At 43.0% G+C, this 26,404-nt stretch overlaps 1 protein-coding gene across 1 annotated transcript in view; it reads right to left on the bottom strand.

Moving 5' to 3' along the window:
* LOC119721308 (cubilin-like) overlaps positions 1-26,404 on the bottom strand; it is a 55,322-nt gene that overhangs the window by 10,311 nt on the left and 18,607 nt on the right. The window contains exons 11-25 of the mRNA XM_038191328.1: positions 25,086-25,267; positions 23,591-23,769; positions 23,078-23,125; positions 22,027-22,220; positions 19,772-19,937; positions 18,425-18,603; positions 16,318-16,492; positions 14,772-14,953; positions 12,683-12,766; positions 11,250-11,337; positions 9,149-9,414; positions 5,336-5,507; positions 3,851-4,032; positions 1,901-2,072; positions 300-490 (exon numbers count right to left, since the gene is read on the bottom strand). Coding sequence (XP_038047256.1) covers positions 300-490; positions 1,901-2,072; positions 3,851-4,032; positions 5,336-5,507; positions 9,149-9,414; positions 11,250-11,337; positions 12,683-12,766; positions 14,772-14,953; positions 16,318-16,492; positions 18,425-18,603; positions 19,772-19,937; positions 22,027-22,220; positions 23,078-23,125; positions 23,591-23,769; positions 25,086-25,267 — 2,460 coding nt within the window. The remainder of the gene's footprint in view (positions 1-299; positions 491-1,900; positions 2,073-3,850; positions 4,033-5,335; positions 5,508-9,148; positions 9,415-11,249; positions 11,338-12,682; positions 12,767-14,771; positions 14,954-16,317; positions 16,493-18,424; positions 18,604-19,771; positions 19,938-22,026; positions 22,221-23,077; positions 23,126-23,590; positions 23,770-25,085; positions 25,268-26,404) is intronic.

The following is a 26,404-nucleotide window of genomic DNA, read 5'->3' on the forward strand; positions in this document are numbered from 1 at the left end:
ATATTTTTACATGAACAGACCGAGGCATGGGATTACTTTTCACTCGACCTCAACGCCAGGCGGTTTGAAGCCATCACCCTCGGGCAGCACACTCATATTTCCGGCCTCGCTCGCTGCGAGCGGGTTGCTGACAGATATTTCTGGCCTCGCTCCCAGCGTGTTTATCCGCCATCCGTTCCGAATACCGCAAAACCTTTGCGTGTATACACGTCATCCGGCGCAAACTGATTAAGTTGCAAAATTATTTGATGGATAAACCTCGGTCAGTGGTTTTTTTCTTCCAGCGCACACACACTTACCTGAAGGTAGTCGTACTCGCATTCTCCGTTTGGTGCCGGACCCTCCAGGTTGAACTCTACAAATGTCAGGTGGATACCGAAACCGGACTCCACGGTAACAACGTAGTTGCACTCTCTGAGGTTCGGGTATTCGCCCGATGACATGGGGCTCTGGATCTCACCGGATTGATCGTCAAAGTTGTACTGGCAGACTACGAAGAAAACCAAACGGTCAAGAAGATGAGTGTCATTCAGTGCTATAGACTCTGTGTTCAAGGTTCAGGGTTCCCAGAAAACAAAATTCACTGAGTTTTTCTCTGATATTTCCCCGAGAAATTTCCAAAATGCAACGAGAAATATTTTCACTATAACGAGATTGCTGGGAAGTTAAGGGGCGGTTGCAGCAAAGAGTTTAAAATCCTGATAATACACAAGCAACTTGTTGACAAGCTATGGCATCCCTTCTCCCCTTATAGGCCTTTATCATGCTGCCACCATTTCAGTCCTGTTCCCTGTATCCAACAACAGTCCTGAAAGATGATGTTTTTGTGCAAATAGCAACCAGACTATTTTTCCTTCCAACCTCACTTTTTCTACTTTGATTTAAATGGCAAAAATCAAGATGGCTGCAACATGATAATGGTCTATAGCAATCCTTTCAGTTAGTCAATAGACAACTTGGACACATGGCACAAGACAATGGCACTGACGAAAACCTTTCCGTTCTGGGTCACTGTCAACTTGCCCGAGTTTTCTCCTGATTTTTGGTGTTTATCTCGAATTCCCTGAGTTTGCCTTACTGGAAAAATGAAAACTAATTTTGAAGGTTTTCCCAGATTTCCAGAGATACTGGGAACCCTGCAAGTACGCTTTTCACTTTTGACAAAGAGAGAATAGGCGGGAAGACATGGGCGGGCCGTCACTGCGTTAAGGGGAAGTTTTTTTATTGTTAGGCAAATTAGGACCGAGTTATGGGGACTTTCTGCTGTCCCCACAGCGTCTTCGGTCCCCATAGTACCATGGGTACAACTCATATGTAGTCCCCACAGTTGCGGAACAAGTATATGCGTACATGTAGTTAATACACTGCCACGCGTACAACTGATGTTTGGGCTGGTTAACTTTGTGTCCATACTTTCCAAATGGTAGAGCAATACAATGCTTAAGTTAGAAAAAGTGAGTGATATTTTTTTCCAAAATATTAATTATTGCGATGAGTCTGCTTTCCGATGGTTATGACATTGTGGAGCTGGCCTAAAGTTGCTCTATGAAAATTCTCAATAATAATTTTGTGTAAATAGCCCTTCATGGAAAATTGGTAGAATTTTGTTGGTTAATGAGCAAGTAAAGTTTGTCGCGTCAATGCAACAAGGTTGTATCCCCTAAAATGGCATGAACACAAAACGTGAGTTTTAGAATGTCATTAGGTCGTATCTCGCTTACAATAACCTGGATGTACACACAAAGTCAACGGACGTCGAGATACGACCTTGTTGCACGGAGCGTATTTGCGCGAGATATGATTTGTTGCAGAATGGAGTTACGACCTTGTTGTACTAACAGGACGAGTTCATCTCATTTTTTTTTTTGCCTGCTTTTCTGCACTCAAGGACTCACATTACCTGTATTTTCAGGTCGGTCTTCAAATTCGTACTTGGCGGTGAATCCCCCATACTGTCTCTGACCGTCGCTTTGGAAGATGACAAACACCAGATTGGAGTCTGACGTCCAGCTGAATGGAGTCTGTTGGTTGCCGCAGTAACGGTCCGCCTTGGAACTCAGTTTGTCTGTGACCTAAGTTGGGGAAGGAGGAACATTTCAAATTAACAAGGCTCAATTTCATAAAGGAGAGAATTATTGATTGCGACCTGACTTGTGACCTGACTTGCCACTGACTGGTGACTGATTTGTGACGGTCTTGTTACTGATTTGCGACTGCCGTGCAACTTCCTTGCAACTGCATAGCGACTGACTTGCAAGTTGCAACCTGACTTGTCACCGACTTGCGACTAATAACTACTATGTGACCAACTTGTGACTGAGTTGTGACTGCCACGCAACTTCCTTGCAACTGCCTTGCGACTGACTTGCAAGTTGCACCCAGACTTACAACCTCACTTACAACTGACTTGTTACTGATCTGCGACCGACTTTTGACTGCCTTGCAACCTCCTTGCAACTGCCATGTGACTGACTTTGAAGTTGCAACCTGACTTGTCACTGACTTGTGACTAATTTGTGACCAACTTGTGACTGAATTGTGACTGCCTTGCAACTTTTTTGCAACTGCCTTGTGACTGACTTGCGAGATGCAACCTCACTTACAACTGACTTGTGACTGATCAGCGACCGACTTGTGACTGCCTTGCAACCTCCCTGCAACTGCCTTGTGACTGATTTGCGAGTTTCAATTTAACTTGCAAACTCACTTACAACTGACTTGTGACTGACCTGCGACCAACTTGCAACTGCCTTGCAACCTCCTTGCAACTGCCTCACGACTGGCTTGCAAGTTGCACCCTGACTTGCCACTGACCCTTGCCTAATTTGTGACCAACTTGTGACTGATTTGCAACTGCCGCGCAACTTCCTTGCAACTGCCTTGCGACTGACTTGTGAGTTGCAACCTGACTTGCAACCTCACTTACAACCCGCTTGTGACTGACTTGCGACTGACTTGTGAATGACTTGCAACTGACTTGTGACTGACTGGTGACTGACTTGTGACTGACTTGTGAATGCTTTGTGACCGACTTGCAACCTCCTTGCAACTGTCTCACGACTGACTTTCAAGTTGCAACCTGACTTGTCACTGACTTGTGACTAATTTGTGACCAACTTGTGACTGAATTGTGACTGCCTTGCAACTTTTTTGCAACTGCCTTGTGACTGACTTGCGAGATGCAACCTCACTTACAACTGACATGTGACTGATCAGCGACCGACTTGTGACTGCCTTGCAACCTCCTTGCAACTGCCTTGTGACTGACTTGTGAGTTTCAACCTGACTTGCATCTCACTTACAACTGACTTGTGACTGACCTGCGACCAAGTTGCGACTGCCTTGCAACCTCCTTGCAACTGCCTCACGACTGGCTTGCAAGTTGCAACCTGACTTGCCACTGACCCGTGCCTAATTTGTGACCAACATGTGACTGAGTTGCGACTGACTTGTGAGTTGCAACCTGACTTTCAACCTGACTTGCAACCTCACTTACAACTGACTTGTGACTGACCTGCGACCGACTTGCGACTGCCTTGCAACCTCCTTGCAACTGCCTCACGACTGGCTTGCAAGTTGCAACCTAACTTACCACTGACCCGTGCCTAATTTGTGACCAACATATGACTGAGTTGCGACTGACTTGTGAGTTGCAACCTGACTTGCAACCTCACTTAAAATGACTTGCGACTGACTTGCGACTGCCTTGCAACCTCCTTGCAACGGCCTAATGACTGACTTGCGAGTGGCAACATGACTTCTGACCTGACTTGCCACTGACTTGTGACTTGATTTATGACAGACTCATGACGGACCTGTGATGGATTTGGAATACAACTCTACAACTAACCTCCACACTGTCCTTTTCGCACGTGTCGTCCGACTCTGTGTTGAAGCTGTTGAACGTGAGCCTGACACGCTGATTGGCCAACGCCAGGATGGAGTAGGTGCACTCCGAGTTGCGTGGGTAAATCCCGGGGTAGCCGGGTGAGTTAAAGCCCCCACTGGAGGTCTCATAGATCCCTCCGCATCCTGCAAAAAGGATAAAAAACAAACCATATTGAATTTATGTCACCCTGACGCCAATTCCATCTTATGAATAGTTTGGTTGTGGTACCCACTGCTATACCAGACTCCAACCAGCCAGCCGACCCCGGCAAGCTCGGTGGTTGAGTGTTAAGACGTCTGCACTGGTAAGCAGGAGGTCCTGGGTTCGAGTCCCACCCGAGTACTCTGTGATTTTTTTTCTTACAATCACTCAGGACAACGAGTAAACACCGTTTATAAAAAACGTTCGTGATCATATTGAAATTACGTCACACCGATGCAAATTCCATCTTATGAATAGTTTGGTTGCGGTACCCGCTGCTGTACCAGACTTCAACCAGCCAACCAACCCCAGGAAGCTCGGTGGTCGAGTGGCAAGACGTCTGCACTAGCAAGCACCAGGTCCTGGGTTCGGGTCCCACCTGATGAATACTCTGTGATTTTTTTTCTTACAATCACTCAGGACAGCAATGAGTAACAGCGTTTATAAAATACGTCTGTAATTATTGAAATTACATCACCCAGATGGAAATCCCATCTTAGGAACCAATAAATAATGAAAACATCAGCGAGGTTAAAAAGTTTCTTTTCTCCCAAGGTCTGGGAAAACACAAAGTTTACAATTTTGGTCAGTGTTGTAGTCAAGACCGGATAGTCCGAGACCGAGACCGAGACCGAGACTGAGACCAAGACCTGGAGGTCCGAGACCGAGACCTGGAGTTCCGAGACCTTCAAGAGAGATCGAGATGGTCCGAGACCGAGACCGAGACCGAGATGGTCGGAGAACGCGGATAGTACAGAGAATAAATGTAAAAAAAATTATAATAAATTAATGAATAAATAAAAAGTTCATTGCATGTAGACATTTAATTGAACTTGTAACCTTTTTAATGACGTCAGAATATAGCAAGGAGCAAATTAAATAAAAGAACAAATACGGGCATGTCACACTGCAGTGATAAACTACATCAAAAACGAGACGAAAAATCAATATAATGTTGGTTATGATAACCAACGAGACTTAACAAAAACAACAATCAATGTAAGTGGTATTATGAGCGATAAACGCTGCATATTGCTGGTCTTGACTCGAGACTAGCAAAAATATCGAGACCACAGGGTACCAAAACCGAGATCAAGACTGAGATTACAGGGTAACAAGACCGAGACCGAGACTGAGACCGGCAAAAAAAGTGGTCTCAAGACCGGTCTCGAGACCTACATCACTGATTTTAGTACGTTATTTTTTCTTCTGCATGTGTAACATCTGTAGTGAATGTTTGCCTACCGGTTGGATCCGGCCGCTGTTGGAATATGTATTCTGCCTTAAAACCCTTCTTGACGACGCTGCCGTCCGTGATGAACGTCACCAACGCCTCATTGGCAGATGAAACCCAGCTGAAGGGTAACTGGTTGCCACAATACTTGACGTTCCTGGAGGTGTCCAAGTTATCTTTAATCTACAACAGTGGTAAATTGGGAGAAACGGATGACAAACAAAAATAAGCAACAAATTGCGTTGCTTTTCTAGTCACTACAAAACACCCTTTCAAAATATAAGACAGGATTGTCGATACAACATGTGAGCTAAAACTTACTGTAAAAAGAGAGGTGGTTCTTTGAAGAAACAGGTCTGGCAAGAGCAAAGAACCAGACTCTGGTAATAAGAAGAACTAAGAACCTGGTGCTTAGAATAACTAGAGTTTTGGTGCATCTGTTTGTTCTCAAAATCAATTTTCTGTTAAGAGTTATTAACATCAGGTATCTAGTGATTCTTAGAAAAAACAGAGGTTCTAGTTTGTTTTCATTATTGGTTCAGATGTGGGCTTTGCACCATACACTCGCAAAACCGGTGCAAGAGCACAGTGTGTCCTGCTCACTAGAGCTCTCGTGAGTGGTCGCAAAGTGCCACCTACTACTATTGCACCTGATAATAGCACTCCGCACTAATGCTAAAAATAGAAGCTGAACGTCGCGCAAGTGCCCGGATCTCAGACAACCATGGCGTCCAGGGTACCATGGCGAAAAAATAAAGCAATTTTTTTTCATATTTTTACCTGATGGAGGAAGCTGAAATTTTGTTTGCACACTTCTTGTGCCCAGAATGAAGCCCGGTTCATACTCGGCGCGAATGCGAATGCGAATTTCACGTCAAGAAACGTTCGCTGCGAAATTCGCCCGAGTTGAAATGTGTTCAACTTTAACAAATTCGCAGCGCGAATACTTGCCATGACGTCACCAATTCGCGTTCGCTTTCGCACCGAGTATGAACCGGGCTTTATGCATGCGCCAGGTTTAGAAATGATTATGTCCATGGGCCAGCGACGTGTTAACCGAAAATAAATTGCAGATCCATCCTTTTTTGTTGTAATCATCCTGTACAAACTTCTTGTGTGAAGATTACGTGCCTGTGTGTGTGCGGCCAGGTGTGTGTGCACGCGCACTTGATTGTTCGAAAGTTTGTCTGACATCCAGGGTATGCGCGCATACGACGCGGAGCAAAAGTGATGTCATTAGTGCGGAGCGCTATTAACACAAAATAGCACTAGGCCAACGAAAATAGTCTCCGGCTTCTGGTCTGCGCGCGCATCGCCATAGCCATGCGCGTCAGCAAAATTAAAAAGTTTTTTTCAATGTAAGACGATGTCTCAAAACCGCCAAACTCACTGGTTTGACTGGAATCCTGCTGCTGCACAATTTCAACATGTTTTTCGATGGGGTTACGATCGAGTATAAGCTGCATGTGGCCTCTCTGGGCTCTATTTCCAGAAGGTGTTGTAATTTTGTTATTGTGCGTCTGGAAGCCAGACTGAGGGAGCGATGGTTGTGTATCTGGAACCTGTAAACGCTTTTGAATTAGCGCAATATGTAAGGGAGCAGACTAATGACCAGCCTGGCAGCGCATGCATGATGTCGATGCATGGTCTGAAATTACCGTTTTCTCTAATTTTGCTCTTGACTATCCAAATTTCCCGAAGAACGTTTGTGTCGGTCGAGATCTTCAGCGGGTGCAGAATTCTCAAGCCTTATGGCCTTACTGAGGTCACCTCAAGCTCCACCCTGATGGATATTTTTGAGAGTTTTAAGGGGATCGAATTGTCATCTGCAATATCAGCCAACATTTGAAGAAAAAACAAGTGGGGGAAAAAAAAACCCTTGCATCCCCGCACCACTTTGGTGGCAAGCTCCATACAAGAACCCGGAGACTTTTTTTTTTGCCTAACGAATAGATTTTTTGACATATCCAAGGCTCATCATATCAGATCTTTTTTTTTTAAAAGCCCTCAAAACCAACCCAGGTACCTGTAGAACCTCAGGTTTTGAACTCCGTTCAGTTTCTCTGTTTATAATAGGATTTATTCACGAGGCGGCCATATTAAATTGGAACTTAGGAAAAATCTTCATTTGTGGTCAATGCGAATATAAATGAAAGCAATGAAATGAAGTTAATTAAGAGAATAAATGTGTGCTCCTGAGGTTTTGATCACTCTGTTTAAGACCGCTTAGAGTCTGGGTGCTGATAATTACCCGAGCCGGAGGCGAGGGTAATTATCAGCACCCAGACTCTAAGCGGTATTAAACAGAGTGATAAATACCGACCGAGCACATATTTATTCCCATTCATAAATACCTTTTCGGTAAAGAAAAAATCAAATAATTCGTTCAAAAATCCCGATTTTGTTCAACAAGTTCACTTCATGCTTTTTGAAACATCCCTTTAGCAAAATAATGGAGTGTTCAGTTGGCGAGTAAGATGTAAACAACCCTTTTATGGAGATTGACGCGCGCGTAACATGTTCTGCGCGATGTCGCGCAGAACGCACCTGGGGCGTTGCATTTTGAATTTAGAACTATAAAATTCTTACTCGCTGGTAGTGTTGCGCATGCCTACGTGAGGATTGTGAACGTTCAACCAATAAAACGGTAAGAGGCACTGGATTTTTGGAGTCCACATTTTATTGTGACACTGGAAAAGTGTTTAAGACCAGCTAGCCATGTCTTTATCATCTGTTTAAGACCGGCCACGTGACGGGCTCTCGACCAATAGGAATAACTAAACTGTCTGAGGTATCTATGAATAAAAATTAACACCAGTCTGCTTTGTGATTAAACATACCCTAACGTTTTAAGCCACATTTAAATAACAACAATTGAAAGTGAGGCTTGGAATGCCAAAGTACTCAGGCACCATCCCATTCAACAGTTTACAATTTATAAAACACATTCAGGGACTAATGATCAAATGACCATTTAATAATAATAATAAGAATAATAGGCATTTAAGAACGCTCTTATGAGTAAACTAAATCACAGCGCTTACAGTATTATTATTACCCCTGATCATTGGGCCAATTAAACATTCCAAATACCATCTCAGCTCCCTGGGGAGTATGCAGCTGGATGCTGCCTGTTAGGCGCAAGCAAGCTTATTCAATCACAATAACCATCTCTGCCCTCACAGGTACCCATTTACTCCTGGGTGAAGAGAAGCAATGAGTGACAAAGTGCCTTGCTCAAGGGCGCAAGCACCATGACCCCGGCCGGACTCGAACCCACAACCCGCAGCTTTACCCACAGACCACGAATCCAGTGCCCTTAACCACGAGGCCACAGCACTCCGAGATGTTCCCCAACGTGGCATGCAGAGTGTAACATGAACCATGATATTAGGTACATGGGAGTAATTGCAGAATACCCCGCCACTCGGAAATACACTCCTAAATTCTCTGGCTACGAGGTTGGAATCACTGGAAAAGAAACAATTCAAGTCCATGCCAGCTACGCGGATACTGAGTGGGGGTCCATTATTTGAGAACGAAGCAACACAAAAGGAATGGGAGTTGCTGAAAAAAATTCTAAGTCCAAACCAACTACCCTGTTGGCGGCTACGCGGTTACGAAGTGGGAGTGCAATGGAGCATGACGCATAGTACATACAAGTAGCGCTGAGAATGTTTATTGAGGTCAATCAACCGTGACTCCGTAGCCGGCTACGAGGTGGATAGATCGAGTGGCGGGGTATTCTGCAATTGTGCCGGTACATGTACTGTTGTTGCCATGGATCAACCAATCAGGATGGAGGATAATTTTTGAAATCATACCTCAATGTAGTCGTACTCGCATGCCGTCTTGGTGGTGGTTATGGCCTGTCGTTTGTACAGTATGTGGCGAGGGAGGTGTCGCTTGTCGCGCGGGCTGCCGACAGGCGTAGTGCTTGGCAACTCCAGGTTCAGTTCCTGGAAGTTGAGAAAGACAATCTCATGGGCCTTGCCGTGGAACAGGTAGTCCATCCTTAGGTTGGAGGGGTAGTCCTTAGGGTAGTTGGGGCTGGTAAATGAGCCCTGGGTACCAGTGAACGTCTGGCTTTCTGTTACGAGAGGAGACAAAATGTACCAAACATGGTGATTGGGCAATTCCATGGTAACGGAATGACATTCAGACTTTTTTTCTTTTCAACTTCAAAGCATGTGTACTACAAATACCATTTTTTTGGGTTGCAATTCTTGTACTCTAACCACTCCCTTTTATTTTCAATTTTCAATTTTTGGAAAACTTCTTTTCGTTTACGAATTACGAAGAACAATCGAGTCCGTAACGGAATAACGCTAAAATGGACATTGCTTTTTAAAGTAATGTACATTTTGCCAAATCTCTGTGATTTTTTTAAAGGCAGTCTTGATTTAACGGGTTGCAATCCCAAAACAAGAGTTTAGGCAGTAACATCAATGATTTTTAATTGAACGTTTGTTGTTCAGTAATTAAGTACAGACATTTATTAAGGAGATGAAGAATCGGTAACGGAATGACAGTAACAGAATGACCACAGGTTTACCCATACAAGTGTGTACAAAATGACAGCTTTCTGAATTGTACATTTTCACATTTGCACTAAAATCAACTGTGAGCCTTTCTCCCTGTAAACCCTCCTATGCAAATATACACTGTGCCGAGTTGTGCCTTCGGTCAAAATCAATCAAGTGACTGTTTTCAACGGTAAAGAGCTCCCAGCCTAAACAAAGCAGGATTGACTGGCTGTGGCTGTTTATGTAACTTGATACAGCTTTGCTGATTGTTAAAGGGAATATACAACATTTGCAAACATCGAAAAATAAAACTACCAAGTTTTTAAGAACTACCTTACTAGGATGTTGGTAAATGAGAGTCTAAAGCATCCTGTAAAATTATGGCACCTGGTGTGAAGTCATTTTCAAGAAAATGGTATTTTTGTATACATTTCCAACGGTGATCGGCCGACCACCGTTGGAAAAACCTAACTATATTTCAACTACTGCTCCAAATTTACCTTTTTTCAGTCCAAATTTTGTTTGGTATTGGTTACATGTTCATGAACGGGTGCAGGCCAGCTAGACTGGTTCCCTTACCTTACAATTTTCTGGCAACTATAAATTGATCCATTTCATCTTTAGTGGAGTCAGGGAACCAGACTACTTGAACAATTTTGTTTTTCCAGCATTTTCGAACATAAAACTTCAAACATGTCAGTGTAACAATATTTGATATATTATACTAACCCCTCAAATACTCCATTTCTGAAAATTACAGCAAAAGCCAATGATGTACATTCCCTTTAAGATAACTGCGCCACCAGTTTCCTGCTTTTGTCTGTTGACTGAATGTGACTAGTCAGAGTGCTTGCTTGCAAAAGTAACAAGTCACTCAGTCAAGTGATAATTGTTTCCTGCTGGTGGAGGCCGGTCAACTGGTGATACACTGCCCACGGGGATTCATTGTGAAAACCTGGTAAAGACTCTGGGAAAAAAACGGAATGAATGCTCTATGGGCTCCGTGCGCCAACAAAAGAGGGCGTGTTTTTACCACTTTTTAGAGCTCTGTGGGCGCGGGACACACAGCTTGTGCGTACTGTACTGAACTGGTTCGCGCACGAAGTACGCCGACTTCTTGAATGTGAATGTGCCAAAGCTATTAGCCACAGTGTCTTCCTGTGAGCGTCAGGCGTCGTCAGCGCAGGAATACGTTCAAATTTAACTTGTCTCCCAGACTAATCCCTGCCACCAATACCTTTGGATCATTCAAAATACGCAGTGGATGGACCGGGAACCAGTGTAGGTCTCCCCAACTCTCCTTTTCTGGCCGTTGAAGGGGTACTTGTGCACGGAGCCCATGCATACTCGGGTTTTCTCTTGAAGGAGGATTTCACGGCACGATTAAAAGTGAACTCACCACTGAGTCTGGGACGGGGACCGCTGGAGAAGTACCCATCCACTGTGTGTACGCTGACCGAGGAACCACTGAGGAACTGCACTATCACCTGTAGCGAGAAACAAAGGGAAAAAGTTAACAATGGCATAACTTCATGGAGGTGCAAAGCAAGACAGTTAACAATTATTGACTGCTGTGATGTGGGATATGACGTTTTTAACACCCGAGGGGCACCTAGCATGGTATATCCCACATCACAGCAGTCAACAATAGACCATTATCATGTTGCGGCCATCCTGATTACATAGTCTGGTTCCTATTTGCACAAAAAACATAATCATTCAGTACTGTTATTGGATACAGGGAACATGACTGAAATGGTGGCAGCATGATAAAGGCCTATTGTTTTGTTATATCGTGCCAATCAATTGAAAAGGTAAATGATTGTTAATTACTGTCGGAGAAATAAATTAAATCACTGCGATGTAACCTTTGATAACTGCAGGTTTTGATGTCCTGCCGGTCATGAGGCTGATGAGCGTTTGATGTTGCAGTTCTCATCGCGCAAAGCTAGCGTACCGGCAGATTCCTTACGCAAGCAACGAGCGCATTGAACACAGGGCGATATCACCCTCTGTGTGGGACATGCATGTTTATTGTCCAGACACGTGGCCCTCCTAGACCAATGAAATTACAGTATCCAAGCACACGATATAACAATACTGCTTAACCAATTGCTGCGCTAAATAAAAGTCAGCTGAGACAGCATTCCCAGCACTTTATGAATACAAAATTCCCTGAGCTTTCCCTGATATTTCCCTGAGAAATTTCCAAAATTCTGTGAGAATTATGTTTGTTTTTAGCGACGTTGCTGGGAAGTCAAGAGGTGGTTGCGGCAAAGCAACTAAGATACTGATAATATACAGGCAACTTGTTGACAAGCTGTGGCCTCTTTTCTCCCCTATTATAGCCATCCTTTCGTCAACATAAGCAACAGAGACACCAGGCATGCAACTGGGAATTTAGAAAAAACGAGCAAACTCCAAACCACACAAGACTTTGTACAGTATTTTTCCATTTGTAATGGCATTCATGGAAAGTAAAAAAATTAGGAAATCAGTGGATCCGAGGAAAAGTTGCATGCATGACTGACACACAATATGCCAAATTGGGGAAAACCTTTCCCTTCTGGGTCGCCGTCCAATTCGCCGAGTTGGCCCTGATTTTTTGGTGTTTTCCCCAAATTCCCTAAGTTTTCCCTGACTGTAAAAATGGAAACTCATTTACAAGGTTTTCCCTGATTTCCAGAGTGGCTGGGAAACCTGTGAGAACAAGTCAAATGAATAAAGTATAGATTTTCTATGCATGGTAAATGGAAGTGCTTATCATGCGGTAAAAAAACCCCGCCATTTTTTATGGCGGCAAATGCACAAGTGTATCGGTGTATTACATACCTCATTAGCATCAGACGTCCACGTAAACGGTTGCCGTGCTGTCGTGCACGTGGTGTCGCTGCGCTGTGTAGTGGTATCCGTCATCTAAATTAAAATACAGTGTCCATTCCTTAAAACTCAAACTTTCTGCTTCAACTACTTCAAATGTTTTCTGCAGGCCAGGGCCCAATTTCTTGGCTCTGCTTACTGTTAGCGAAAAAAACCTGCTTACTAGAACAGAAAATTCCGTGCTTACAGTAAGCGTATTTGACAGGTTAGCTTGGAATTTTGGCTTATACGCATGTGTACCCGTAACTAAGGATTCTGTGCTTACAGGGTTAGCACAGAATTTTTCTGTTAGCGCAGTTAGCACAAAATGGTGATGGTAAGCATGGAATTGTGTGGTTAGCAGAAATTGGGCCCTGGTCATACTTTAAAGCTATAGTCCATCATTTGCAGCCATCTGAAAAGTTACTGGCGTAATAATTGTTGAAAAACAAACTTGGTTGAAAGATAGTAAGGGAACTAAACTCCCTGTGAAATTATTCTTTCTGGGAAGCTGTCATTTTGAAGTAATCAACGAAAGAAGGCCTTTCCAACGGTGCATCTTAAGACGCACCGTAGGAAAATTTAAATTAGTAGTTCGTTTTGTTATTCGGCGAAGCGCGCGCAAGCATTGGCACGACGCACACGCGCGCGCGGTTGCTATAATTCGTCGGATCAGTGCGCGACGTCGCGTATAGCTGCAATTCAAAACAATTCAAACCATGATTCAGCAACTTTTGATTTGAAATTGAGATCCTAGAATGCCGTTTTTATTGGAATATACAGCTGAAGCTGAGCTGAAACTTCATCAGGTTAGTTGTTCAGTATCCTTCATTAGATTTGAACTCTTTTGTTGCTTCAAACGAACAAATGCACAAATTACAAATGATGGACTATATCTTTAACACGAATGAAAATACAAAGTGAATGCGGCGTCAAGTAAATTTTGTGGCAACACTGCAGAAGTTGATGGGTGTTTAATTTTGCATATTTACGGTGTGAATACTTGTGTCAATGTTTGCTCCCGAATTAAGTGTGAAGTGAACTTATCAATGTAGAAAAACTTGTCCATGTTTTGCATTGTAAACAGCATTTTCGATGGGTCAACTCACAAACGTTTTCAAAAGATAGCCACGAGAAATCTCCAACGATTTGGCCTCTGAGAAACCACTGAAGTTTTCCATGCACGATTTCTGTTTTCTTCAAATATTTTTTTGAATACATTTTTGCAAAAAGTTTGGCACCATTTCTGTCTTTATACCCGAGTCTGCTCATTTTGGAGTCAGGTATTAGTAAAAGCTGTAAAATGTTTTTATCAAATTGTGATTCTTTAAAAACTTTTATCCCATTAGCAACTGCACTACGTTGTATTGCATTTACATTTATTTCCTCATGAATCCATGAACAGCCAGCATTGGGGTGGTTTTGGATAAGTACATGGACTAAGGGCCCATCTTAATTCATGTTGTGGACAAGTTCCGGACAAGTTCCAGACATTGTATCGGGTATAAGTTGCAGGATTCTGAACAACTTCCCTGCAATTTTCCCCGCAATGAAGTTATCAGTATTGGTGAGTCAAGCAGTTGCTAATCAAAAATCAAAACATGTCAAAAACTAGAAGTTGCCAAGCATTTTGTTCATCAATTTTGCTTCATGTTTTACGAAACACCCTCTGACTATAATATGGAATGCCCCTCCACAACTCGTTACCTTGTAAGGACAATGGCGTGCGCGTCGCGCGTACTACGTGATTTCGCACAAAACGCAGCTAGGCTGGTGTAATGTGAATTTTTGGACCATGAAATACTGATTCACTGGTAGTACATTGCGCATGCATACATGAGAAATGTGAACATTCAACCAATGAAACGTTAATAGACAATTTCATGTGACACTGAAAAAGTGTTTAAGACCAGCTAGCCATGTCTTTATCATCCGTTTAAGACCGGCCTCGTGACGGGCTCTCGACCAATAGGAATGCGTAAACTTTCTAAGGTATTTATGAATATTTTTTCAGTAAAAACTTCTTATTTTTCATAACGATAAGCCTTGCGATCTGACATACCTTGATGTAGCTATTGCAATCTTTGTCCTTCAGGACGAGATTCTTGATGGTCAAGATGATTCGGTAGTTCAGCACCGGATGGGTGCGTATGACGATGTAGCAATTCTCCGCGCCCGTTGTCAGGGACGTCGACGGCCAATCAAAGGTGCCGGGGAACTCCGCATCGAAATACTGAACGCATGCTAAACAAGGAAAAAGAAATCTTTCTGTATCAATTCAAGCAATTGTGGTGAACATTAAGGAAATCAGCAGAATGTCTTGGCAGTCATGCTGGACAATCAATGTTTTACCGTTAAAACAAAGAAATGTCCATGCAGACATTAATCATTTCACTTCGTCCTTCTTTAAAGGGAAAATACAACATTTGCAAACATCAAAAAATAAAACTACCAAATCATTTTGAAATACCTTGCTGGACTGTTAGTGAATGACAGTGTAAAGCATCCTGTAAAATCATGGCACCTGGTATACTGTCATTTTCAAGAAAAGTGGTATTTTTGTATCAATTTCCAACGCTGGTCGGCCGACCAGCGTTGGAAAAAACTGGCTTTTTTTCAAATACTGGCCCCAATTGACCATCGCACTTGTTTGCAATCGATTACACACCTATGAACGGGTACAAGCCAGCTAGACTGGTTCCCTGGCCTTACAATTCCCCAATGTATGTAAACTGCTCTGTTTCTTCTTATATGGAGTCAGGGAACCAGGCTACAGGAAAGTGATTGTTTTTCTTGGTTTTTATAGCATTTTCGAACCCAAAACCTCAAAAAAGTCAGTGTAACTATATTTGCTATATATTTCCAACCCCCCAATTCCATCCATTTCTGAAAATTACAGCAAAAGCAAATGATGTACATTGTATATTCCATTTAAGATGAAAAGTAAATATAAAACAATTAAGACCATGGCACGCAAACTCAACTAAGCTGGTCCCATAGTGCACAAAATTGTTTCAATTGAATCAAGTGCCGTTTACAGTGGCAGATCCCGGGGGTGCCGAAGGAGCACCTGCCCCCCCGGCAGAGACCGAAGTTTTTCAAATGTGACCTACTGAGGCCAACTGAGGAATGTCTCCCAAAAACTTGTTTTGAGTAATTTAGCACTGATCCGTGATCTGATCTGTGAGTGCTTGCCTACAGCGCTCGTGCTCAGAAAGTGTTTGCAATGTAACAAAACCGTCCCACACACGTAGGTACGTACACGTCGCGCATAAAGTTTGCAATGCACAACATGCCACGTGCAACTTTTTTTCAAAGCTGTTTTTCTCGAAATTAGGTCACGGAAGTTCCGCGACGTACTACCAACTTTCCCACGATATATCTTTGGAATTAATGGCGATACAGAAATAAATTTGGTATCATTAACACACATCACTCCCCAGCCGCCAAACCCTCCCCCCCCCCCCCACAGTAACCTCTCTGGATCCGCCCTTGATTTTACCCCCAAGGTTTAACCACGGACCCTCTACGAGTACAAAACGCCATGGCCCACCCTTGAGATGCAACACCAGATGAACCACATTAAAGACAATTTCGTAGTTGCATACTTGCTGGAGAAGGGCTGATGGTGGCTCGGAAGTTGCCCTCGTAGTAGAGATAGGAGCGATACGGCAGGCTGGCGCAGTACCACAGAATCAGCTCGTTGGATACGGACGTCCAGGAAAACGGCAGGATCCTGCCGGAGACTTCAACGACGGGGGTAGATGACACATGATCAATAATCTGTACAACAAAAACCAATAAAATAAAACTGAGCAAACAATTTTTAAAAACAAATACTTGTGCTTAGGCCAAAAAAAAAAATAGTTCTGCTTCCGATTACATGCCTTTCAAAAATAGGGTCGGTCGGTCGGAAAATATATTTTTTTTGCCAATTTTTTTTATGCAGATTGAATGGGGTATTCAATTATATGCGAAGTTTTAGCCTGAACTATTTCCATTGCACTACGAAAGCTATAAACGAAATGGCAACAAAAAGTGAATAAAACCTACCTTTAATTATTGTCAATATATGTACGTTCGATAATTTCAAAAAAAAATGGAAAATTCAGGTCATTCGCACCATATGCACAACGCTAGTCAAGACGCGGGGAGCTGGCCAAAACTCCGAGGTGTGTGATGCGTGCGTGTGTGGCGAGCGGCCCACCATGGGCCAACAGACCTGTTTTTACGGTCAAAAATTTCGGAAAACACGCGGCATGTATCACTTGAAATGCGAGTAGTGCGATCTCAAAATGAACTCTTGAACACAGAAAATACATACACAGACAAGCTAGATCAATTCTGTAAATTAACTTGCAAAAATGTTCTTTCTCCATCGGTGTTTTCTTGGCATTTTTACGATGTCGAATCCGACCAGCTGACCAGTTGACAGTGGCCTGCACTGCTAGCGCGCTATCGGTCGCATAGCTGTGGACTGGTTACCGCATTTTCATCATGTCTTCTAAATTGGCCCCTGCGCGGCGCGGCGGGAACCAGTCGTCGCCACGTGATTATCTTTGATTATAGTCACCGTGACATCGAATTGCGAAGTAGTTATATCGCGAAGTGAATTTGTAAAAATAACGGAGGTTTCTTTTGAAAAAAAGCGAATGTAAGTAAGAAAACAAATAAATACAAGCATTTTTTGATGCAAAAGGGTTGTTGAGAGGTATTTTGTGAAGACAGAAAGACAACAAGATTTTATTTTTATTTATTCAATTTTTTTTTAAATTTTTTTTGGGAATTGCCGTTAAAATTTTTAGGGTCGCAGCCTAAAAATAGGGTCGGTCGGGTAACCGGAAGCAGAACTATTCTTTTTTTTGGCCTTAGGAAATGTACATGCTAAGCAGATGTGCAGCCGGGAACCAGTGACAGGCAATGTACATCAATAGCGTTTTGGCTGGTAACCAGTTTGTGCTAAGCCAATTTTTTTTGTCATGCTTAGTAAGTTTCTGTGATTAGGTAGCTCCTTGAATTGGCCCCCAGCAGCCGATTCCACGAATCAGAAAAGTTGTTGCGCAGCTGTGCAATAAGACTTAATACATCATTTTTATCGTACATCTTGTACGAGGAGCAAATCAGCATTTATGACGACAGTTTTTGAATACTTTCTGCCCGTCACAAAACAGAATCACTTCCACACGCTATTTGAAAATAGTTTGGTCTGACTTTCTGTAACGGCTAAAACAGCAATTTATCATTTTCTTCAAGCACAAAACTGCGAGTGTCACAAAACTGGTTACATGCATGATACGGCACTTGCGCGTCGCATGCACGACTGCACAGTCGAATTTGTGGGGCACCAGCTAGCTGTTGGGCACGCACGCGCATTGTTCTACATGTTCTATGTGTTGTTCTGTGCGCAGACAGAACAACTTTGAGTTGAGCGATGACAGGCTCCACGATGATCACGATTTGCCAGTGAAATAGTTGACTTTCAGTTGACATGACATAACTGACTCCAACTAAAGAGATTGCTTAAGTTACGCCAAAGCTTGTTGCGTAAGTCGTGGACTTAAGTACAATTTTTTTACAAAACTTTCGTGAAATGTGTCAAAAACTTTCAGTGTCACGCAGCATGGAATGAAGTGAAACTTTAAAACACAATCAATTACGGCGCAAGTGGAGTTACGCCATTGTATAAAGTTTTGCGAAATCGGCCGCCGGACTTACAGTCAATTCGGGGCAGTCCTCCAGATCAACCATGACTTTGGTGAAAGATGCGGTCACACGGTGAGCAATGTGACCGTGGAGGAGGGTCTCGCAGCCCTGCAGTCTGAAGTGGGTCAACGGCAATGGATAATCCGCATTGGTCAGGTTCCCTGAGGTGTCTGTCACAATGGACGAACAATCTGCGTGGAAGATGATAAGACGAGAAACAGAGAAGTCAGGGAGCCTGACTTTTTTGTTGTTGTAAGGCCAGTTATTATGGGCTCCGTGTGCCGACAAAGAGGGCGCCCTTTTACCTAGCAACGACGTCCCATGGGCGAGACATTTTGCTGGTTGACGCGCACCGTTCCTTGTGTGTGACGCACGTACACCAGGGGATTTGTACTATGCACACGCAGTGGCAGCGCTTCGCGGCAAATGAATTGCAGTCAGGCAAGATGGCGTCGGTCGGTCACCCCCAACTGTACTTGCTTTGCCGGTGAGGGGGTACTTGTGAACGGAGCGGATAGTCACCAACAACAATTGATTTCACACTTTTTCCTCAAAATCCTCATTCTCTAAATTTCTATTCCTTTCATACACAAACGACTGGACAGCGTATCCCTGTGCAAAATGGGCTCCATGGGCAAACAAGACAGGGCGTTCTTTTTATTACTTTGAAGAGCCAAGTGGACAGGCCACAGTGGGCGCATACTGGCTCTTTGTGAAAAGCACCAATTCCGTTGCTTGTGCATCAATTAAAACGATAAAAAAGAAAGAGAACGTATTTCAAATACTGGACAAAAACAAATATTAAGGGATATTAAATTTATGAAAAATCCACGTGCGTTTAGGCCACTGAAGAATGATTCAGGCATGCCTAACGAGTCCTTCAGTCAAGCGATACTACCTGTTCCCTGCTGGTGGTAGGCATTCATTAGGTGATCATCTGCCCTAAGGAGCTTTAATCTCAAGATAAGAGAGATCTGAAATCCTGGTACGACTTTGGGCCAATACCCGAATATACCGGCTATACTCAAGTTTTCTGGTAGAGGATTCACGGCATGCTTGAGCGCCAGGCGTCCAGCAGGAATATGTTTCACGCAAATGCAAGCGTGATGCAAAATTGACGTCACGCAATTACATTCACTGCAGATTAGCCGGATTTGAAACGTGTTCCCCTTTTTCCGAATTCGCAGCGTGAAAACTTGACGTGATGCCAAAAAATCAGCTTTCGCGCTTGCATTCGCGCTCGCGTTCGCCATTTGCACTCGCATTTACTTTCGATTTCGCGTTCGCTTTCTCACCGAGTATGAACCGGCCTTAACTGTCCGTAACTATAGAGGGCGTTTTTGTGCATTTCGTCTATACCTTCATTGTTTCTTCCCTCTAGGCTAGCTTCCCCCTTCCAGCCAGGGAAAGTGGAGTAGCTGTCGGTCCGGAACCTCATGATGGCCGCGTTGCCGTCCGTGGTGAACAACGGGTGGTGCTGGTTGCCGCAAAACCGGTCTGTGCGTCCGGTAGTCAGGTCCTCTATCTGCATTGTTATACAAATTTACTGATTGTAATGGGACTACCGAATAGGTAGACAAGGCACCATACAAAGCATAATCATAAATAATAGCAGGTTCTCATAAAGTGCACATATCCTGAACAACTGAAAGCTAGATCAAGGCGCTTGCCAAAAAAAAAAAAAACAGTACAAAAAAAATTAATGAATTAATGAGCTCTGAATAGTTCTGTCTTCAAACGTTTTCGAAATGTTGTCACTGAGTCAGACTGGAGGATTTCTTGAGGGAGTTTGTTCCACAGATGGGGGCCAGAATAACCAAAGGCACCCTGACCGATCGATTTGTTACAGATGGGTGTGGTAAGTGTTGTTGAGTCTACTCGGCTGTTGCGGTGATAGAAGGTGAGGAGATTGTTTAGGTAGACGGGTGCTGTGGAGTGAATGCATTTTCAGACGAAGAGCATGATTTTGAACTTGATTCTCTCAGAAACTGGAAGCCAATGAAGTTCGTGAACATGGTGAAGGATAGGGGTGATGTGTTGAAATTTGCCGGTTCCGGTTATTAAGCGGGCTGCATGGTTTTGGATTCGCTGTAGTCTGGCAATCTGATAAACCACAGCTCCATGCAGGATAGAACTGCAGTAGTCAATATTGGAGAGGACGAGAGATTGGATGGCAGTGCGACATGAGGCTGTGGTCAGGTATTTCTGTATGTATTTTATTCGACGGAGGTGAAAAAGAGCTCTCTCACGACCAGGCCTACATCCGGGCGCCAGAAAGTCAGCGTCGCCATTGTGGTAGGCAAAGATGGTAGAGCACACCGCGCAATAGGTGGTAGGAAAGCCTTCAAAGCTGTGATGGATGGCAAAAAATACGAGAAAAACGCAGAGCCAACACCCAGTGCTGGGTTCGGCACGATTATGACAACTGCACGTGGCACAGGTAATAATAATAATAATAATTTGGGAGGCTAATGGTATGCTGAATTGCGAAGGACGCGGCTACAACGTGGTCGGGCCGCTGGCACGTAAAGGCGCCTATGGCTGCCGGCCACATCGACCCATATATGACCACGGAGCACAGCCTGATATCGAAAGTGTTTGATTTGAAAGTAGTGACCATTATGCCATTTCAGGAAAGAATGTAGTATCCTGACGCCACTTCAGCGGTTGTGCACAAAGTCTATGGAGAGTCACAAACATTTTCAAAAGTATGTCCTAACAAAATTGGAAATGTTTCTCAGTCCCAGATTCAAGTCTTTTCCACATTTTTGTGATGACTGACCTTCATTGAGATAATGTATGGTGAAAAAAATTGGCGTCAGGATGCAACATTCTTCCCCATTTCATGAAGAATTCACGGTTATTTATGTGAAAATAAGTCCTTAACTTTCTAATTTATGATGCAAGACGTGGTTGCTATAAACCCAAAGCTTGCCTGTTGCAATGGTGGCAAATCCAGGGGTGTCAATGGCTTCTCAAAAGTGGGGGGGACATACCTTGATCAGAAATAATGCGAGCGCGAAGTGAAAAGCCCTTACAGCGGATTCTAGATGCTCATGTGGTGTGATCTGAGGCAATTTCTGACCACTTTAACCAATATTTTCTAAGCACAAGATAATGATTTAAACATCATTTTCGAGGTTGAAGTCATTGAATAAGCTATTATATTCTCAGCTAAAGGCGTGGGGTTTGGGGCCCGCTTAAGGGCCCCGAAAAAAAGTCGGATTCTAGATGCTCATGTGGTGTGATCTGAGGCAATTTCTGACCACTTTAACCAATATTTTCTGAGCAAAAGATAATGATTTAAACATCATTTTTCAGGTTGAAGTCATTGAATAAGCTATTATATTCTCAGCTAAAGGCGTGGGGTTCGGGGCCTGAGGGCCCCGAAAAATTTTGCATTCTAAATACTCTGTGGTGCGATCTGAGGCAATTTATGACCACTTTAACCAATATTTTCTTAGCAACAGATACATTGTAGTACATAATAGGGCCCTGTATTAAATGAGGCACGAGTTCAAAAATCTGGGGGGGGGGGGGAACATTTGATATTGTGTCCCCCACCCTTGGTCATGTGATACTTTGACATTATACATTTGGAACCTATTAACAACCTCAACATAATCCTTGCTGCAGTTTTCGTCGTATTCCAGGGAGAACTCGCTGAAGTGTAGAAAGAAACGATCGTAGGGTTGATTCAAGAAGTAGTAGTCGCAATACTCGTTGTTCGGGTAGCCCGCACTAACGCCGTACCCCTCGGACTCAATCTCTACTTTAGAAGGGATGTTTGTGAATATCTGGTCGCAATCTGGGAAGATTAGGAAAATAAATTGCAGTAAATGCCAAGAAAGCACAAATCTGTACAACTCTTTGCTAAGCTTACTTCTTATGCTTTTTGGGATGAAATAACTATGAAGGCTATATCAGGATAAAATTATGTTTTACGGTCAGGCGGTAAGAATAGAAATGTTTTGTTTGCTTTTCCAAGAACTTGTTCATTTTGAAAACTTGTTCTCACATGAGTTATGACAGGATATGTGATTGACATACGAATGACAAGTGATTGGCATGTGATTAACATGCGATTGGCATGTGATTGGCATTATGCTTGACATGTAATTGACATGTGATTGGCATGTGGTTGACATGTGGTTGACATGTGACTGACATGTGATTAACATGCGATTGACACAGTGATTGACAAGTGATTGACACGCTGATTGACACGTGATTGACATGTGATTAACATGTGATTGACACAGTGATTGACACAACGATTGACTTGTAATTGACTTGTGATTGACATGTAATTGACATGTGATTGGCATGTGGTTGACATGTGATTGACATGTGATTAACCTGCGATTGACATGGTGATTGACAAGTGATTGACACGCTGATTGACATGTGATTAACATGTGATTGACACAACGATTGACTTGTGATTGACATGTGATTGACTTGTGATTGACATGTGATTGACATGTGATTGACATGTGATTGACATGTGATTGACAGGTGAATGACAGGTGATTGACATGTGATTGACATGTGATTGACATGTGATTGACATGTGATTCACATACGATTGACATGTGATTGAAATACAATTGACATATGATTTCTCCTAGGAAAATACTCAACATGTTACACTTTCCCGCTCACCTCTTTGAATCCATATCGTCACCACATCGGCAGTTGCTATGTTAGTTCCTGAAAACAAAATGACAGCGAAAAAATTCATTCAGTACAAATCCTTGGTATTAATAAACATGAACTTATTCAAAAAGCCAAACCTTCGTATATCCAGCTATGTTCAGATTATTCACAGGATGGAATTTGCTTGGGGTGATGTAAATTCAATATTGAGTTTTGCCCTTCACCGACGTATTTTTATAAACACTGTATACTCATTGTTGTCCCGAGTAATTGTGAGAAAAAATTCACAAAATACTCAGGTGGGACTTGAACCCACGACCTCCTGCTTACTAGTGCAGACATCTTGCGCCGATTAAGCAATTCTTTTAAGCATATTGCAAATGCAGAAAAAAAAAACTTTTTATGTTTAAAGGTGAAACTCTCAAAGGTCCAAAACTGTTTAGGAGACAAACAAAATCAAAATTGTTGAAAAGCACGGAGAGTGCATCTTTAGTTTTATCGACGTGAACTTGCGAGTACCTTTCTCTGTAAGGCCGGCCTCACGCCCCATGCTGTAGAAGAACTTGGCGACGCTCCTCGCGGAGCGTTCGTAGGGACACGCCGTGGGAATGGCAGGGTTAGGAATACGGTCTTGGATATCCAACCAAAGTCTGGCGGTCTCATTGTTGCAGGTCATGCCGGATGAACCCCAATTGTCACTTTCAAAAAAGAAAATACATAACAAGAATTAAATATCAAATTATAGGTTTCACCCTTCACTGACGTTTAAAAACTGTATACTCAGTATGTTACCTCCCGAGTGAAAGTTGGAAAAAATCAATCGGGTGGGACTCGAACCCACGACCTCCTGCTTTCTAGGAGCATAGCTTATGCGGTACCCGCTGCTATGTACATCAGATTTGAACTAGCCAGCCGATCCCATTAGCTCGGTGGTCGAGTGGTAAGACATCTGCACTAGAAAGCAGGAGGTCGTGGGTTCGAGTCCCACCCGAGTGATTTTGTCCAACTTTCACTTGGGAGGTAACACACTGAGTATACAGTGTTTAAACGTCGGTGAAGGGCAAAACCTAACTTGATTTATATGACCCCGACGCAAAATTCCATCTTATAAGAATTAAATATGTGCACCTCCCACACAAAACCAGTCACCTGCACCAACTTTTGAAAACTGGGATTTGGGGCTCATTTTGGAAAGGACATTGATTAAGCTTTCCAATGACGTATTGAGTGTAGGAAGCGGACAAAATCTAAAGGAGTTTCTCATTTTCGGGCCTCGTAAGTGGAGTGCTGTGGCATCGTGATTAAGGGCACTGATTCGTGGTCTGTGGGTAAAGCTGCAGGTTGTTGGTTCGAGTCCAGCCCGGGGTCATAGCGCGTGTGCCCTTGGGCAAGGCACTTTTTCACTCATTGCTTCTCTCCTCCCATGAGTAAATGGGTACCTGTGAGGGCAGAGATGGTTAGTGTGACTGGTTTAGCTGCTTTGGCAGCATGAAGCTGTATACTCCCCAGTATACATGGAGTGCTTGGGGGGGGTTTAGGGCGGTACAGGAAGTAACGGGAAGGGTGGTTGCAGGTGGGTAAACCCTTCCTTGAACACATTAATTATTGACTTGGCTCTCACCAGAACCAAATTGTCATGCAGAAATAACTTGACCGTGAAAAATGGACAAGTTGAAAACTCACTTTTTTTAACCCAGATTTTCACTGCAAAGGAATGATTAAAATCAAAGATGTCGTGTGAAACTTTTGTCCCTTGAACTTTACTCTTTTATGTGATGTAAACATCAAGGCCATTATGTGCAAAAATAAGAAAGTTATTAGTGTTTTTTTTATCGGTTCCCATTTATCAAACTGCAAGACATTTCACCACATGATCTCAATTTGTGCATGGACACTTTTGAAGCATTTTTCTTAAAATTTTTTTAATGGTAACACTATGAATATACTACACCGCTAGAATGATTCGAAAACACTCTTTCAGGAAAGGGTTAATGGATTAAATGGCTAAACTCACGTAATCGCAAAGTTGTCGGTGGTGCTGAAATCTAAGTCCCCACAGTCGATATGCAAGAGGTCCTCGTAAGATGCATAGATGAGCTGGTCGCAATCAAACCAGTCGTCTATGTCGTCTGTCGGCAGATTCTTAAAATGAAAGGCGGCCACGACTTTCCCAGCCTTGTACAACTCGATTTTGACCTGAACGAAAAAAACAAAACCACGTCGATGTTGCGACACTGAAACTTGGGGATGTGTTTTACAAATTCAACGTGGTTTGACAGGACGAAACTACTGGTTCCTAGCTGTTGGCTGATTTGACTACCTCCTGACGTAAAGTGCAGCAAGTTTTGTGTTTACCGTAACGTGGTTACCAAAATATATCCCGCTACAGATTTTATGATTAACCATTATTTAAAGCTATAGTCCATCATTTGCAGCCATCCGAAAAAGTAACTGGCGTATTATTGTTGAAAAACATACTTGGTTGAAAGATAGTAAGGGGACTAAACTCCCTGTGAAATTAATCTGTCTGGCAAGCTATCATTTAGAAGTAATCAACGAAAGAAGGCCTTTCCAACGGTGCGTCTTAAGACGCACCGTTGGAAATGTCCGTTAGTAGTTCGTTTTTTTATTCGGCGAAGCGCGCACAAGCGTTGACACGACGCACACGCGCGCGCGGTTGCTATAATTCGTTGGATCAGTGCGCAACATCGCGTGGCTGCAATCGGCTCAGTGAGAACGTGTCTCGGACGCTGAATTCAGGCCCAATTCAAAACATGATTCAGCAACTTTTGATTTGAAATTGAGATCCTAGAATGCTGTTTTTCTCGGAATATACAGAAGCTGAGCTGAAACTTCATCAGGTTAGTTGTTCAGTACCCTTCTTTAGATTTTGAGCACTTTTGTTGATTCAAACGAACAAAATGCACAAATTACAAATGATGGACTATATCTTTAATAACTGTAATGGTAGAATACGACTTACCTAATTATCTTAAGGTACTGACATTATTTTTCCATCAGTGCGCAGTATGAGGCAAACTTTCAAATGCAAGGTATTTGAATTGCGTCCACGTCCTTTTTTGTGTAACTCAATAATTACCGATACAAAACTGTTTGCCAAACCAACAGAAGTGTATATTATGTTGGCCTTTTGTTTTCAGTTTTAACAATGAATTCCAAGGGATCTTTTGTGAGAAAAATCCACCCTAAATACTTGGGACTTTTTTTGAATAACAGGACAGAGTTGATGGAAAACCCCCTCCAAATGTAATGTGAGTTACCATGGAATTGCCTTAATTAGGTTAAGGGTAAAAGGGGACGAACCTGTGTTCA

The sequence above is a fragment of the Patiria miniata genome, unplaced genomic scaffold, assembly GCF_015706575.1.
Source record: "Patiria miniata isolate m_02_andy unplaced genomic scaffold, ASM1570657v1 HiC_scaffold_1, whole genome shotgun sequence".
In the NCBI taxonomy this organism is placed as follows: Eukaryota; Metazoa; Echinodermata; class Asteroidea; order Valvatida; family Asterinidae; genus Patiria; species Patiria miniata.